Here is a 16,464-nt window from a genome sequence, read left to right as displayed (position 1 = left end):
CTTTTTTTTGTTTGAATGTTACATCATCCAGGTCTGACTGCAAAAAAAAAAGAAGTAATGTTGTATGCATGTTACGCATGTTATTTTCTGTCTCTGCTGATGTTTAGAAGAGATTTCTGCAAATTCACAATTTTAAACAGATTATTTCAGAAATAAAATTGTATATTTTATTTTTATATATATGTATATATTTTTAAAATATTTTAATCTTGTTGCATCACTGCACTACTTCAGACTTAATGTATGTCAATGGAAATAGTCTTTTTTTATATAGTCAACCTTTTTGTGTCTATGTTTTTGTTTTTTACACTCTACAACATACAAACATCCACACAGCATGCTGACAAGCAGTTGAAGTCTGGTCATTGATGTAATATAATAAAGTAAATGTAATATACTGGATAAAACACTGGTTTCCAACATTTTTTTGCTTGTGACGATTTAAAATGAAAAAAGGTCTACAAGTGATAGTCTTCGTCTGGACATGAGCTGTTAGAGTTCAACCAAGAAAGAGTTTTCACTAGAAGAGAAACAATAATTAGAGACATGGCAGACAAAAGCCCTCCCTTGTTTTGTCAACTCCTCCATTAAGTTATCTATAAAGAACATATTGATCTGATTATGTTTCAGGTGGTATAAATCACATGACCGCTAGATGACGCTGTCTGAGCCCCTGACACAGATGCTGATCGACAGATTCCCTTGTCCCGCCCACTTCACTTTACTGTCCAATCAAAGATTACGTTGCTGTGTTGTTGTACGTGCTCTGACAGCGGAACTGAATAATCGAAATACAGGCTGTCTGCTAGAAACCAACACAACAAGGTAAATTTAAATACACACAGGCTTATTTTAACAAGTTTGTGGAAACAGTTACGTGCATATCGTATCTCCCGGTTATTTACTCTGCACAGTAGTATGATTTAAGTCACTAGAAAGGGTTAAAATGAACTGAGGCCTAACGTCAACGGTTAAGCCTTGCGGTTGGTTAGCCGTTAGCAAATGAGCTATTGTGACACATTGAGCTTGAATAGTGGCTAACACACATTTTAAAAGAGAACTGCTAAAAGTCTCGTAGCTACAACGATATGTTTGTTAGACACTTCATCTGTCATTTGCATTCATGTTTAGTGACTGATAAGCTTAGATGTTAGCTAGGTGATATAGCGGTGCAGCTATGTTAATACGGTGGCAGGGGGTCAGCTGAACAAGCTTTAACTGTTAATCTACATTGTTCCTTGATCACCACCTTACATGACCAGAGACGTGCCTTAAAACAACAACTTTAGGTTTTGGTTGAATTTTTATCTTTTTAATATGTAGGTTGAGCTCTTGAAACAGTAACGAGTGTCTTACAGTGGCATTTGATGCTCTATAACGTTACACAAGTCTGTTTCGTATGTTGCTGACAATTGTCCTGTGTATTTGTAGTCTTTTGTGGATTTTTCACTTTCACCAAGTTAACTATGCTCACGCATTGTTTTTCTGAAGCAGTTACTTCACTACATATGCAGTCACAGCCATTATAAAGAAAAATGGTTTTAATTACTCCCACGCTGTGAGCAGCAGAAATCTGACAGTAGCATAACCTTTTGATAGTAAAGTTTCAGTTTCAGCCAGGAAGAGAATACCCTTACTCTGTATATATATATGTGTGTATATATATATATATATATATATATATATATACATATATTTGTGTAAGATCAATTAGTGTTGAAATAATTAGTGGATTAAATGGAACAATAGGTCGATGTATTGTTTAAATTATTTATAATGCTAAAACGTCAGACGTTTCCAGAGGGATTGCTGCCTTTCTCTGCTTTATATCATTTTGAATTTGATTTATTTTGTTTTTAGATTGTTGATTGCACCAAACAAGCTATTTGAAGATGACATCTAGATCTTTGGGAAATTGTGATGGAATTTTTCAATTTTCTATTAATGCACTAAATGATTAATCAAATAAGTGGAAAGACAATTGGTAGCTTAATCAATAATGGATATAATTGTAGTTCCATCCATTCTTAATGCTTAAATAATATCCTTTTAACTCACAGCGCACACGCACAATGTATATCATTCAGTCATGTTCTCCTTTTTAGAAATAAAACAGTGACATACACTTTTAGCACAATTTCCAGGAGCTTAACCTTTGCTGCCATCATGGCTGTCATACATCTTTAAGATGTTATATCTTTAAAGTAACAGTGCTTTCACTTGACTGGGACATTGCAATAAACTGATCACCACTGCCTTTATGTAGTTAACCCTCTTAACTTAGGTGGAGTGAGTATCCGGTACAGATAATGTACTTTTTACGAGCACAAGTATCATCACAGTAAAATGTGTCAATATCTTTTCTGTGTACTTGCTCATCCCTACCCTTAACGTAAAGTTTTGCCATTTAGTTGATGAAGTCATCTTATCCCAGACGTTTTGACAGTATATTGTATACTGTATATCCTTATCAGCTTGTTTAAACTCTTTTTTATGTTTACACTGGGTAAACTATTCAGAGTCAAATCTTCACTGTTTTTATGTTTATGGGTATGAACAATATTTGGCTGTACAACATAAGAATAACATTTAAAGAAGATTTGGGGAAAATAGATGAGCCCCTACTTATTAGAGTTGAGAGTCTATTGAAGTGAGTGTTCCTTTAGTGAGTTTGGGTTATGATACACAACGGTGGAAGCTTACAGCTGCCAAATCCAATTGTGAATTGTTTACGTGGTTCCTTCTTATTATTTTATAGAATATTTTATTCTGTTTGATTCTCAAACTCTAAATAGAATCTAAAACTCTCTATAGCAGTACAAATAACAAAAACAACAACTGTAAAATGTTATCGGTACAACAGAAGGTACTGAGGCAAAAGTAGCATTTTATATACAAATAATATTTGATCACATTGTGCTGGCATGATACACAATTAAACATAGGCAACAATAGGCTAAATGAATAGATGAAGTGATTATCTAAGGTCATTACTGCATGACAAAACAGTGTATCACAATGAGTATCTATGCCTCCCTTTGTGCTTTGACATCCTTGGGATTATTATTTATTTTCAGTATTATTTTAGTATTGTTAGTGTATTATTCAATTTTATTTGTATTTATTTTTATATCCCAGGGGTCAGTAAGGTGTTCTGGCAGGTCCGCATATTCTAGCCATCTCTTACTGATACACAGCCAGTCATCCATTTAAATTCCAAGGGATCCATCTGTCTATTTCAATAGAAATAGACAGATGGATCCAATCCTGCCCTTGTGTTCAGAGCTTGATTTGACTTTTAAACAATCCTGAAATAAAAGAGGCACTGTTTCTGAAACAGTGTAGGTTAATTACTTTGGCTGCAGCACATGCCTCCTCATCTGTTCACCTTGCCTGAGAATATGCTCTTTAGATATCGTTTATATTGGTCTAGTGGGACGACATATGCAAGATGTGCATATGTGCATCTAAATGCATCAGATTTAAAATGATACCATACATAAGCACTGACTGAGATAAATAAGAACCAGTCAGACTAGTCTTAGCTCAGCGGTGGGTATTCAGACTCTCTGTTGCATTCATTTTAAGATTTCGCCTCAGGTAATAAAACCAGTCTGATGCAACTGCAATAACTGTTTCATGTATCTTTAAGACTAAACTTCCCTTGTGTCCCAAGAAGTGTCTTCTGGGATTAAGATCTTAAAATATCCCATCAAAGTCACAAGGACATCTTCTCACATTGCAATATTTGTCAGACACTTCGAAAGGACACACGAATGGTCTCAGACTGACATCCGGTCTGTGCTATTTCTTTATGTGTAGGTCCTTTTCTACTTTAAAGCTCAGGCCAAAGTATAGAAAACATTGACATCAGGTTTTGCATGAGGCAGTGGTCTAGGGGTTTTTTTGTCCTGGTTTTTTTATTTTCAGGACACATTTTCTGGAGAGTAAATATCTGCTCAAGGCATAGGCAGATTCCTGTCACTACTTAGGTAATTATTCTGCTGTTGCCTTCAGCCCAAGTGTATTTGCATCGTGTCTCTATGCAGGCAACGGGCTTTGATGAATATACATGCCCTGCTTCGCATTCACTTCACTTGTTGCCCGCATTGCTTCTACCTAGTGCAGCTTCTATTCCACTTTCTGAGTAGCTCTCCGGGTAATTTGAGGGTTAAGTGCTTTGGTCAAGAATACTTGGCTTTTAGACACAAGATGAAAAGGGAGTGTTGTTCAACTCTGTGTCCTTTTAACAGGGCACAGGTTGCTGGACAATATTTCAAAGGGCATGACAAAGGTTTGGGATTGTTAATAGAATATTGATGGAAGATTGTGACACAGTGTCCCTAAACAGCATTTCCCACCACCATAATAATGTGGCAGAGCCAAGGAGGTAACAGATGTTATTTCCTTGATTTTACAGAGCTCTGCTTATCTTATGTGTCTTTCTTTAGTACTTTTGTCTCACCTGCTAACTGTGTCTCTGTGACCTGTGTCCCCTGGCATCAGATGGAGGTGGAGCAGCTCCTGTCTCTGTCAGGCTCAGCACTGGCCCAGGCTGTCAGCTCCCTGCTGGAGACCCCAGGCCTCTACGTCTTCTCTGACATCCTGGAGCTGCCTAATGTCAGAGAGGTAAACACACTCCCTCTCACTTTATCTTCCTCACCCTTTGTGTCTTGTGGGACCTTCTCAGACCTGAACTCGGGCATGAAAAAAATCCATCTTAATCTTCACAGCGAGACAGTTATTCTCACAAGTGGTAATATATCCACCAAACCACATTCAGAGGGGTCAGTGATGCATGTGAGCCGATGTGACCACATTGTTAGTGGAGCATCAACACAAGTGTATTTCCTAACCACGCTGGGCCGTGTTATCACCTATGGGAATGTATATATTTCTGCATCAATGATGTAATCCCTGTCCCAACTCACATCCCAATTAACACATCTCTACATAGAGTTCCTGGGCGTGAATTTCAAAATGTACATTACCAACATATTACGTATGTTGTATGTTAAACTTAGGTATGAGAATACGTAGTTAGCACCCTATTTTGGAAATGAAATGCTACTGTTACAGTAGAGTAGGACTGTGCGACACAATTTTTCCATTCAGACCACAGGGGATTTTTACTAAGGAATTATGTCCCCTTTTGATGTCATGTTGTATCTGTCCATATTTACTAAAAGACCATTCAAAGCCTTTGTGCAGGTAAAATGGAAGACAAGCAGCCCTGCTAAAGAAGTCATACAGAGGACATTGGGTCTGAAGTTTAATGTCTGAGAAAAGCAGGTGTAAAATCAGCAGCGCTGTTTTATTGGATGAACACAAAGGCAGAGAGACTAACCAAGTTGAAAGAGTGAGTGAGAGAGACATACAGTGAATGATTGAGAGAAATGGTTTTGACATTGAAAATACATAACCTTGGCTGCAGTGAATAATATTACAGTAAATTAAATAAAATGCATCATAATCTTTTAGACAAAAGAGAAACAATGCAACAGTCTGTTATTTTATAACACAAAGCTTTACCCTTCTGTTCCCCTCAGTGGTTTTCTGCTTTAATAAAGTTTTTCTTTATTTCACAGCAGGTCTAGTCCTGTGGAATATAAATGTAACAGCCAGTAATACTTGCATGTAATATTATTTTAATCTGTTAAAAGCAGTAATCTTGTTTTATCAATCTTATCTTGTTTTAAGTTTTATCAAAAATCTCCCACAACATTGGAATATTTATAATTTTTCCTCACATACAGTCATCTTCTTGGGGGTTGAAGAAAAGCTTGCATTTCCAAGGCTCTTCTTTTCAAACAATATTTGTGGCTCAACAGCAGAAAACATTTTCTTTTGCTCCTCCCTGCTTTCCAGACATGCGCAACACTCCTCAAATCAGTGCGGTGTTTATAGAAATCTGATGAACAGAAATAATCTAGTCAATAATCTGTTGGGCTCATTTACATCTAAATGGAAAAAGTGCTGCGCTCCTGGTGGTAATTTTGCCAAACGTAGTAGGTATCCCCCTGGTGTGTACTGTAACAGGTGACGCAGTTTGAAACAGAAGAAGAATCTATATGGTTGAACAGCCACATTTAAATATTAAATCCTAGTCTATTAAAAAAAAGACTAGGAAAAGGTTGTTGGTTCATTAGTTGTGGAGAGGTACGTTTTGCTCTATGTTTATTTGCTTTGATTTGGAAATCAAAGCATCTCTTCTCTTTTTGAGATTAATGTGCATAATTTTGTGCATGGTCCCTGATATAAATACATTTAATAATCATAATAAGAATCTGCTGATAGCTTTGAGTCAGTATAAGGAAACAATGTGCAAGTGATTCACTCTGGTATTTGAATATTGAACAGGGATCTGAAGTTTGATCAGAATGGATCATCAGAGTTAAGTCTTCATGTGGTCTCTCTCTTTCTTAACCTTATTGAGTCTCAACAGGACCTTTCCTCAGTCAGTGTGCACAGTTTTTATGTTGAGAGTCTCATTACTTCTGTGTTCTGCCACATAATTTTCTCTTTCCCCTCATCTTCCCTCTAAACCACACAGCTGGAGAATGGCCCTCATGCACCAGTGTACCAGCTCCTGAACCTCTTTGCCTATGGAACCTACTGCGACTACAAAGGTATTGCAGTGGCAGCACAGTGTAAATAAGTAATAGGGCAGCCCTGCAACTCTCTTATTATGAGCCGTATTTCTTTGCTGCAAGGCAGACACCCTGACACAGAGGCTTAAACACCCTCACCTGAGACACTGCAGGTCTGTTGTTCACTGATAAAATTACTGGAAAGCTTTTTATCTGTTTGGGCAACTTTTCATCAAGCGCTCTGATTGCCTGATGATTGTCTTTGTAGCAGCAGTGCTGGCACAAAAGGAAAATAAACAAATCATTTGTGCCTTAATTTGCTGTCTTGTGTAATGCAGTGGGAATCTTCAACAAGTGGAATGTTAATTATGTCTTCTTTTATGCTGAATATCAAGCAGTAGCCTGGAAAAAGAATGTAGCCTACTTTATTGTTCCCTTCCCTTTCGAGTCACACCGACAGGGAGTGCATTTACTTTCATAGAGCTGTGTAGTGGAGCCCTTAGAGGACATGTCAGAGCTGCCGTCTCGGAGAGTGTGAGTCCCTTCACCAGGGGAGGAGTAGGAGACAGTGGCTGTAGACCGACTTCCTGCAGAGTCTGTTCTCTGACTGCTTAAACAGCTCCACACTCATCACCTACATGTCTCTGTGTAACATTAGGCCCCGATCAGACACAATTCGTTTTTTGCGGTGAGAGGCGCCTTTTTTCAATTGTTTTCTATTGGCAGTGAGCGTTTTGCGCTCTGTTTATGCGCCCTGGGCGCCTCGCGTTTTCGAAGGAGTGCTCTGAGCGCACAAAGTTGAAAAAATTCAACTCTGAGCGGAAAAGCGCCCGAAGTCATTTTTTTTCATTGTCCAATCAAATGAATGGAGAGATGGAAGTTTACAATTCCTTGGATTATCTGGAGACTGCAAAAAACTGTCCAAACTCATCCTAAAATAAGCCTTGAACCTACAATCATCTAGGGCTGAAACTATTCATCGATTAAACCGATTACTAAAACGCTTCGTTTAATCCATATACAGAACAGTGTGTCGCACGGACATTTATTACTGTCGCACATCGCGCTTACGCTGTGAACATGACGTGATTTTAATGGCGCTGTTTGCAATGTGGAGGAAGAGAGGGAAACTAGGGAGGGACAAAGAAGAAAGTGTCCAAAGTATGGGATTATTTCAAGCTAAAGAAAACAACAGCAACTCTGTAATGTTACAGTCTGTCCACCTTAAAACGAAACTTATGTCGCCTCGGCAACAGCACGACAGCATCTGATCAGAAAGCAGCAGGTGTTCTGCCCGCGGACCACAGACAAGGTTACAGCAACTTTAGCATTTAACTGAAATCATGATTGATTGTTGAGTTGAACGCTAGCCAGAGTAAACCGCAGTCCTCAGCTGAAAATGTACACGTGCATTTGTTGTTGTCCTTTTTGGGCCGTGAGTTGTAACTTCACAGTCAAGAGTTAACTGGGTGTCGGGGAGCTGCACCTTTTAAGTCACTCCCAGCTCTCGGTAGCTCAGACAATCCCTGCTACCTGCGTGTGCTAATCCATCCTTCTCCCATATTCTTTGTCTTTATAATTGGGGTAGGGCCGCCGCCGCCACGCAAAAGTACTTCTTAAACGACGCATCGATGAATCGTTGAAATAATAGAAGCTTCGAATACTAAAATTAGCTGCAGCCCCACAATCATCATCATTAATATGAAGCTACTGGACCAGCTGGTGGTACTACCAGCGGTGTCTCCTCTTTATGAGGGTCTCATGTACCCACACGGATTTCTGTTTCCCTGTCTCCTGCATGTTTGTAAACCTCTCACCCTTAAACAATGCCAGAGGCAGATGTTTTTAGCAACAAAAGACACAAACCTGTGTTTTGATCAAGTTTCTGCTAATATGACGGTTATTACTTAGCAGCATACCAAAGATTACAGATCGTTGACAGCTGATTCGGGGCCTTACTCTTCAAAGTAATAAGTAGCGCCTCAATTATGTGTGACTGCTTGACCCTCAGCAAAGTGACAATTTAAACACTGCTCTGGTATAGTTTTTCCTATTGTGTTTTTTATTTTATGTTCTTCTCTGCTGCTGTAGAGAGAGCAGCCTCTCTTCCAGAGTTGACCCCGGCACAGAAGAACAAACTCCGCCATCTGTCCATCATCAGCCTGGCATCCAACCTCAAGGTACTGATTCATTCTTTTGCTGTATGCAGGTGAGCTAATAATGTTGTATTTGTCTCAAAAATAGAAAATAAATGTAACTGCTGCCATTATATTGCCTTAGGCTTCATAAAGCAAGATATTAATGATGTTTCAACAATTCTACTTTCAAATATAGCTTTTGCTAGTTTGTTCAGACAGATTTTACCATCCAAGTTCATGTGAGGTTGGCTGTGATTTTTAGCTTGTGACTGTTTTTATCAACAGCATAGCCTTTCAGTCTCTCAAGAAAAAGTTACCAGCAAAACTACTACTGCTCATGTCAATTTAAACTTCTTAACCCTCCTTCCATGAGTTTTAAATGTTCTTTTTTTTTCTTTCTTTTTACTGAATCTCTCATTTCAAGCAGACGGCACCTCTGCTTATGCCCTTTTCTTTCTCTGTTCCTGATAAATAATTGATTCATTATTCTCACCAGCTCTGTCCGTTTTTTATCTCACTTTCCACTACCTGTGCTCCTTTCACTCCTGCTCCTGTTTGTCTCTTTAATATGTCACAGCTTTCTCCACATATAGGCCTGAACTCAGGACTTTAATTGCCCAGTGAAGGACTGTTGAATTGTCCAAACTTTCCTTTCATCTTCCGTGACATTTAGACAAATGGGCAATTTTCACTCAACATTTTTTTGTAGCTTTCCGTTAAACCTTTAAAGTGGAATCAAATGATCTGCCTTTATACCTCGGTTAAAAAGGAAAAGAATATGAGGATTAAACTCTGGTCGTGTCTTTTTCCCCCTCAGTGCCTGCCGTACTCACTGCTCCTGCAGCAGCTCGAGCTGAAGAATGTGCGGGAGCTGGAGGACCTGCTGATCGATGCTGTTTACTGTGACATCATCCAGGGCAAACTGGACCAGAGGAACCAGCAGGTGGAGGTGGACTGCAGTGTGGGTCGTGATCTCGGCCCCAACGAGCTCCCCAACATAATCAACACGCTGCAGGAGTGGTCAGTGTCACCTCTGTGTGTCTGTGCACACACTTTAGATTTATGTCTCAGTTATCTGTTTTCCGAACTCACAATCGGCTTTCTCCTTCCCTCCATGTCTGCCGTTTCTGTCTCAGGTGTACAGGGTGTGAGGCGGTGCTGTGTGGTATTGAGGAGCAGGTCTCGAGGGCAAACCAGTACAGAGAGAGCCAGTTGAAAGTCAAAGTCCAAGTGGAAACAGAGGTTAGTCCCTCTTTTGTTCTGCCTACAATTCTCTCAGTATTTCCCCCCAGAAAATCCAGTAAATGTGACGTTTGTGTTTCTATGCTTCCAGCTACTTGTGGTATTTTAGTTTCCCCCTGACTGCATATTTCCTTATTTTGCATCTTGTTGGAGGGTCAATCCATATAGCCTGTTCATAACTCTAACTTTCAAGGATAAGTTCACGGTTCTTCACGTTTGTCTTAAAAGGTTAGGTGCCCATATGAACACTGAAACGGCTTGCTGCAGTCATTCCTCCTGTTCATACTGGTTTTGAAGACATCCATTCCTAATGTACTTCTAATGTAAGTAATGGGAGAAAAAATTCAGTCCTTGTTCTGTGCAAAAACAAAAAAAACATCCAAGATTACGGTCTTCTTAGTAAGAAATTCAGTCTGTGTTCCTGTCCCTCAACTTGCAGCTCAGCAAGGAAACGCTGTCTGTGGAAACACATAGGGAATTTGTACTAAATAAAATAGTCGATGAGATGAGTTTTAGTTTTCATTGGTCAGTTAGTCGCAGAAAAAATCCAACAACCTGAAACTCCTTTTGGGAGCTGCGCCTTGTCGTTAGGGCCAGGACGCAAGTATCAGGGGATTGTAGCAACACAGAACTTTCCTCAATCATTACTGCTTGTCATTAACAGGCGGCTCGCTTTTTTGCCCCTTGGAAAATGTATATTTTATAGGTTCATTATTATTTTATTCCTCTGTAATGTAGCACAGTGTGAACAGTGATACTTATTCTTATAAGATTCTTTCTCAGCCCTGGAAATCTTTTCTGCTCCATTTTCTGATGCCTCAAAAATTTATATTTAAATAATTAAATGAATATCACAAACATGAGACGACTAGTCGACTAATGGCTTGAACTAATGACTCTACTAAATGGACTGTAACCTTTGGAGATACCCCCTTTCTTTGATTAATTCAGACTGCTGAAGCCTCATATTAGCTTCATATACACTTTTCAGTACATTTTTACACAGAACAGGGACTGTGAATTTTGTCCACCATCACTGACATTTAAATCACGGTATGAAGGGATTTCTTATTGACCAGTAGGAACAATTATAGCAAACAATACCTGTTTCAATGTTTATATGTGGGCCTTACTATTGTTTTGAGACAGACATGAAACATTATAACCTTTAACTCATCCCCCCTCTTTAATCTTTAATTTTTTAATCACTCTCCACTTTCCCCTCAGGTGTCAAACCTGCAGAAAACGTTAAAGGCCAGCGCCGCCTCTCCGTCTTCAGGCCCTGCTCCCGCTGGAGCCGCCTCCAATCAGGATGCAGACCAGCCTGCAGAGCCACGAGACCCCGCCTCCTCTCAGGAACCACGACAACCAGGGAAAAAAAGCTCTAAGGTGAAAGGGTGAGTACTTTGACATCACATTTGTATTTACTGCGATTATATGGAGGAATGTGGCTCCACACAGGGAGGCCGCCAAGTATAGTCCGCATGAGTTTTCTGAGCATCTTGGATGTTACGGGCTTTCTATACAAACAAACCAGAGTTTGCATACAAATTGCATTCATTTTTCTAAAGTATGGCCAAGCATTTCAGAAATTGGATACATAAAATGTGTTTGGCCATGTAGAATAATTTACTGAAATTATGTTTTATTCAGAATTGTTGGTGCGCTGTTCAATCAAGTTTTTGTTTTTAAGCAGGATGTTCTATTTATTCCTACAAGTCACAAAATTTAAACAAAAAGCTACATGTGGAGTTTTTTTCCATTAAGTTTATTTTATTGCAGCTTCTCCTTTTGTTCTTTAGAGCACTTTGTAACTGTGATTTTTGAAAGGTGCTTTATAAATACGAATTTACCTAGTTATAACCGCAGCACTATAAAGACTCTACTTCAAACACTAAATTAAAGCCATTAGTCCAATGTTCTTTTAGAGAGCAAAGTTAATTCAACAGAGAACCCGCTATGTTTCCATTTTTTTCAATAAACACTAAAGAGCCAGCTGCCGGTGTAAGTGGTTTGCCTGTGTGCGAACGTGCGCATGTGTCTACATGAAGTAGCTTTATTATCAGATGCATATCAGTGTTTTGCAGCGGTGTTCTAACCCTGCTATCAGGGACCTTCTTTTTTTTCCCTGTTCTGCTTCTATCCGGTACAATTACAGATGGCTAATTTCACATCTGTCCTGAATTGTAAAATGTCACTGGATATACAAATGCCCCACGTGCTCTCCTAAAAGAACTGTTTCTCCCTCCAGTGATCAGACAAGATGCTTTGCTCTTCTGCTGTTTATGTTGTTGCTGCTGAACAGAAAGCAGTGATTATTTTCTGGCTGCCTGTCACATTTTGATGAAGCATAGAGCCCTATAATTTTCATCACTCAGCACTGCACCTCATTCAAGTCAAGATCCACTTTATGTTTTGAAATCCAAATTAATGATAGCTTAACCTCAATCCTCAAATTAAAATGAGTTTTGACACCATTTCTTTATAAAGCTATTTTAAGGATGGGACTAACTGTGCAGCAGTTATTATTAGAAAAAGGTTCTTTGCAATAATTCTTTTTCATTTGCAGAAGTAGAAAATCCACTGAGATCAATTTCAATACTAAATTCAAATATTAGATATTCTAACACAAAGACGCTTTTGCACCCAGGTTGCATCAGTAATATGCTGGTTTAGTTGTGCAAGTGGAAAGTAAACATGTAAATCATGAGATTGTTTTGACAAATCCCATACAAAGTACCAATGCAGTGTTTCTTTCTGGTTGTTTTCCACTCAGGCTGCGCGGCAGTGGGAAGATCTGGTCCAAGTCCAACTGAAGACACAAGACTCATATGTGGAGACGGCAGTACTGATGGACACTCTCACAAATTAACGAACACATGGACACGTTGACGGACAAACGGATATATTAAAGATGTGACAAATGTTCACGGACACCCTTGCCACAGTAAAACCTGGAAGCTTCATGGGAACTACTAAATCTCACCTTTGATGGAAATTCAGAAATGCACACTGGCTGATGGAAATGACAGGTGTGACAATACACTCTTACAGTTTTTAATAGCGTAACAGGCGGACTATTAGTGTACACACACACACATACACACAGCACTTGTAACACATCAGGACAGAACAGCAGGAGTCAGTTGCCTTTGACCAGAGTCATGATCAGTGTATTTAACACGTATGTGTGCTTCTCTTGGTTTAAAAATGTTCTTTTGGTTTAGATTGATTCTATGTTGCTTTGTATTTTTTCTTTCTGCTGAGTTGGGACATGTGTAAAATCTGAATATAAATTGTTGGGAAATAAAACGAAGCCCTGTACTTATCTTGACTGTCTCATTAATGTCACTGTCACTTCTTTTATTAAATGCACTTCAAAGTGCATCTCTGGAGGGTGCACAGCTAAATGCTAACTCGCAGAAGGGGGCTACCCGTTAAGAGGTCAAGCCATTAATTAGGGCAAGTCCCCAAAGAGACTAATGTATTATAGAGCTGAGGCTTCCCCTGTGCACAACCAGCATGGCCCCACACACATCCACACACACACACACAAGTGCATTCATATTTCATATGCGTATGTTATGCCCAGAGCTTCTATTTCATTGTTGAAATTGCCTGCCACTCTCTCTTGTACCTCCATCACACATTCAAAATTGCCTTTGTCATCTTTTACTCTTTTGATTCTGTAAATTCTCCAATCTTCATCCTGCCTAACATTAACGGGTCCAATTAGCTGACCATCAGCAATAATGAGAGGGAAATACACTGAGAAACTATGATCGTGTTTCATTTAATCCTGCATCTTTTGCCACCCCCTGCTACCACCAACATCCCTCCCACTTCTAGAAATAGTGGTGTTAATTTAAGTCAGTGTGATTCAGTTTCACTGGTTCAAAGTTTTTACCAGATTGGAGGTGTGAATTCTAACAGCTGTACACCTCTCAAAGCGTTTGTCAGTGAAAGAGGATTAGCTGGCGGACGTGTAATGTGGTGGCATGTGAGTCGCGTGTGTTTTATTATCGGTGTGAGCGACGACTCTGTATATGCAAGTTCACACCTAACTTCTGCATTAGAGTTTGTTGTTTGGCCACCGTGGTTACAAATTGCTGCAGCGTCTGCTGCCGTAGCTCATAACTAGATGGTCATTAAAACTTCAGAGTGGAACAAAGCCAATCAATTACTTTGATTGATCAAGAAAATGCCCAGAGGAGATGGAAACACAGCAGGCTGATGAAGAATCTCAATACACTCGGGTGGCATTTCTCCTCTCACGCCTTGATTTTATTGACATTTGTTTGAAAAACTGTACACAGAGGAAATTCTTGCTTAGCATCCTGTTAATCTTTCTGAAGCGGGAGGAATCCATATGAGGTGAGGAGATAAAGAAAAGCTTCAGACACAAGCAGCCGCCTTATTCTTCCTTTTCAGCTGCTCCTCTCTGGTAAAAACATGATTGGCACATGCAGTACTTTTTAATGCCAAGCCTATGGTTCAAAATGAATGCAAGGCGGTGGACTGAATGTTCACTCCAGGGAGAAAAAGATTAGGATACAGGGTTAGCTATTAAAATGCACAGTGTAAAGCTTTGTCCTTCCCATAAAGCATTGCAGATCGCACAGCTCCCAGGGGAATTCATTCAACATGCACAGAAATAAACAGATAGACACAAAGCTAAAACACCAGTTCTGAGTCTTTATTATTTAACTTCCATGGTACAGAAAGACCGCATTTCTACAGGATTGCTACTAAAAATCACAAGACTGGATATCTGGAGGATTGCACGAGCCACGCATGATGCCACCAGCACTATGTGTGTAGTGGAAATGTGTGTACGTGGGGGGTTCATGTCTCAAAGCTGCTTAAAAAAGTTGCCAAACACAAACTGACATTTGGCTTTGAAAGGTTCTGTAAGATATCACTTGCTGATAGATAAAATAGACATTTATAAATAATAGATTTGAAGCAACTCTCACAGGTTTTCTTACTGTATACATGCAGATTCATTGGAGAGACAGAAATTATGCTCCTTGATGTACTACTTTCCTTTGGTGCACCCAAGACAGCTGATATAGAGTGACTTGGTAATGATATGAAGGGAATGATGGTGGTTTTGTTTTCCAGATTGATGGCTTTCAGGTGGAAAAAATTCCTTGTTGTTGTAACATCAGTCCTTTGATCACTGGTACTGTTCACAGATGCTCATTTCCATGACGACATAAATCTGTCTATGTTGTGCACCATCCCAAACCTTTGGGAATCATTGATTTTCAACAGGAATGCTTGTTCTATCCATCCCTGTTCTGAATATTTTATCTCCACCACTCTCTGCTTAACCCACCTCTACACAGTCCAGCAGGAACAGAGTGCTCACAAAGAGGTGAACGTTGGCCAGATAATTAAGAGAACAAATCATGAGGAAAAACTGAAACAAAACAGTCTCCTCTACACATTGCTGAGGAAAAAAGCCACACTATTTGCATTTCAGGCGCCCAAAGCGGGGAATAAACAGCAGTTTTTGGAGCGTGACATGTTAAACACATTGCCTGTTGGCTACAGCCGTGCCAAACAGCTTTGTGAAATACCCCGTTCAGTATTTGGAGATGCTGAGAATGGCTTTTTTTAACCATTTACAACCCAGATACAAGCCTGCTAGACTGAACTGAATTTGAGCATCATTTCATAAAAGAACAGTCAGCTAGGTTAGAATTAATACTGAACGGCTTCTCATGTGCAGCTGGATCACTGGAAACAGTTGTGGAAGCACAGGTAGGGCATATCTGGGTTAATGGGATGTAGCATGGCGGTTAAACTGCTTGTTTGTGAATTAGTCATGGCAGGTCGAAGCGTAGCGTGGATGGGTAACTTGGCAGAGCTCGGGGGCCATACAGGCGATGGAAAACAGGGAGCAGGTTAAAATGACGCGGCGCCACATAAAAGAAATTTACACCGAGCACAGAGGAAGGACGGAAGGAAGGGGGTGGGGGAGCAGCGGGGAGATGAGTTTGGGTTTTTTAGACCTCAGGGGAGCTGAGGAGTTTTAGGATGGCTGGATACCTGGGATCCCTGAATTCATTTCACAGTTTCAGAGAAAATAAAACAGCGCTGTGGGCACACCCTCTGGTCATGTTGATGTTCGTCCTCAGGCCCCATAGAAATGTTTACCATATGGAAAAACAGTCACCTCAGAGGTTCACAACTGGGATCCTGACACAGCAAGAGACACAGAGAAGAAGAGTGAGAGAGAAATAAAGAGGAAAAAAGGGAAGAGGGGAGGGTTGTGGGAAGCTTGGGAGCCGTGATGATGGGAGGAAAAGACAGAGGAAGAGAGCAGAAGTGGAGCAGAGAGGCCTGAAGCTGGAAAAGAGGTGTACACGCAAACGGAAAGCTGCATCACAGGAGACTGAGAGGGCGGCGTGGGGAAGAGACGGAAGAGAAGGAGGAAGAGGAGGAAGGTGGAGGAAAAGCTGATGGGGGGGGGGGGGGGGGGGGGG

The 16,464-nt window shown here is 40.1% G+C and overlaps 2 protein-coding genes across 4 annotated transcripts in view; one reads left to right on the top strand and one right to left on the bottom strand.

The window, feature by feature from the left end:
* The first annotated feature begins 700 nt into the window (after positions 1-700).
* cops7a (COP9 constitutive photomorphogenic homolog subunit 7A) lies at positions 701-13,299 on the top strand. The gene is made up of 8 exons (XM_046045813.1): positions 701-825; positions 4,507-4,629; positions 6,554-6,629; positions 8,682-8,770; positions 9,546-9,748; positions 9,865-9,970; positions 11,198-11,367; positions 12,747-13,299. Exons 2-8 carry the CDS (start codon positions 4,507-4,509, stop codon positions 12,784-12,786), a joined length of 807 nt encoding a protein of 268 aa, XP_045901769.1. The 5' UTR covers positions 701-825; the 3' UTR covers positions 12,787-13,299.
* Positions 13,300-14,248: 949 nt separating this feature from the next.
* The window catches only part of LOC123968704 (PILR alpha associated neural protein), a 7,742-nt gene continuing 5,526 nt past the window's right edge, over positions 14,249-16,464 (bottom strand). For 2 of the 3 annotated variants that reach the window (XM_046045605.1, XM_046045606.1), the window contains exon 6: positions 14,249-14,411. In XM_046045605.1, coding sequence (XP_045901561.1) covers positions 14,366-14,411 — 46 coding nt within the window. In that variant the 3' untranslated portion in view covers positions 14,249-14,365. Of the gene's footprint in view, positions 14,412-15,447; positions 16,178-16,464 lie in introns of those variants that run through there. The other variant, XM_046045607.1, reaches the window with a different exon arrangement.

The sequence above is a fragment of the Micropterus dolomieu genome, linkage group LG03 (genome assembly GCF_021292245.1).
Source record: "Micropterus dolomieu isolate WLL.071019.BEF.003 ecotype Adirondacks linkage group LG03, ASM2129224v1, whole genome shotgun sequence".
In the NCBI taxonomy this organism is placed as follows: domain Eukaryota; kingdom Metazoa; phylum Chordata; class Actinopteri; order Centrarchiformes; family Centrarchidae; genus Micropterus; species Micropterus dolomieu.
The sequence above is the reverse complement of the archived record's forward strand: the minus strand, read 5'-3'. Positions and strand labels throughout refer to the sequence as shown.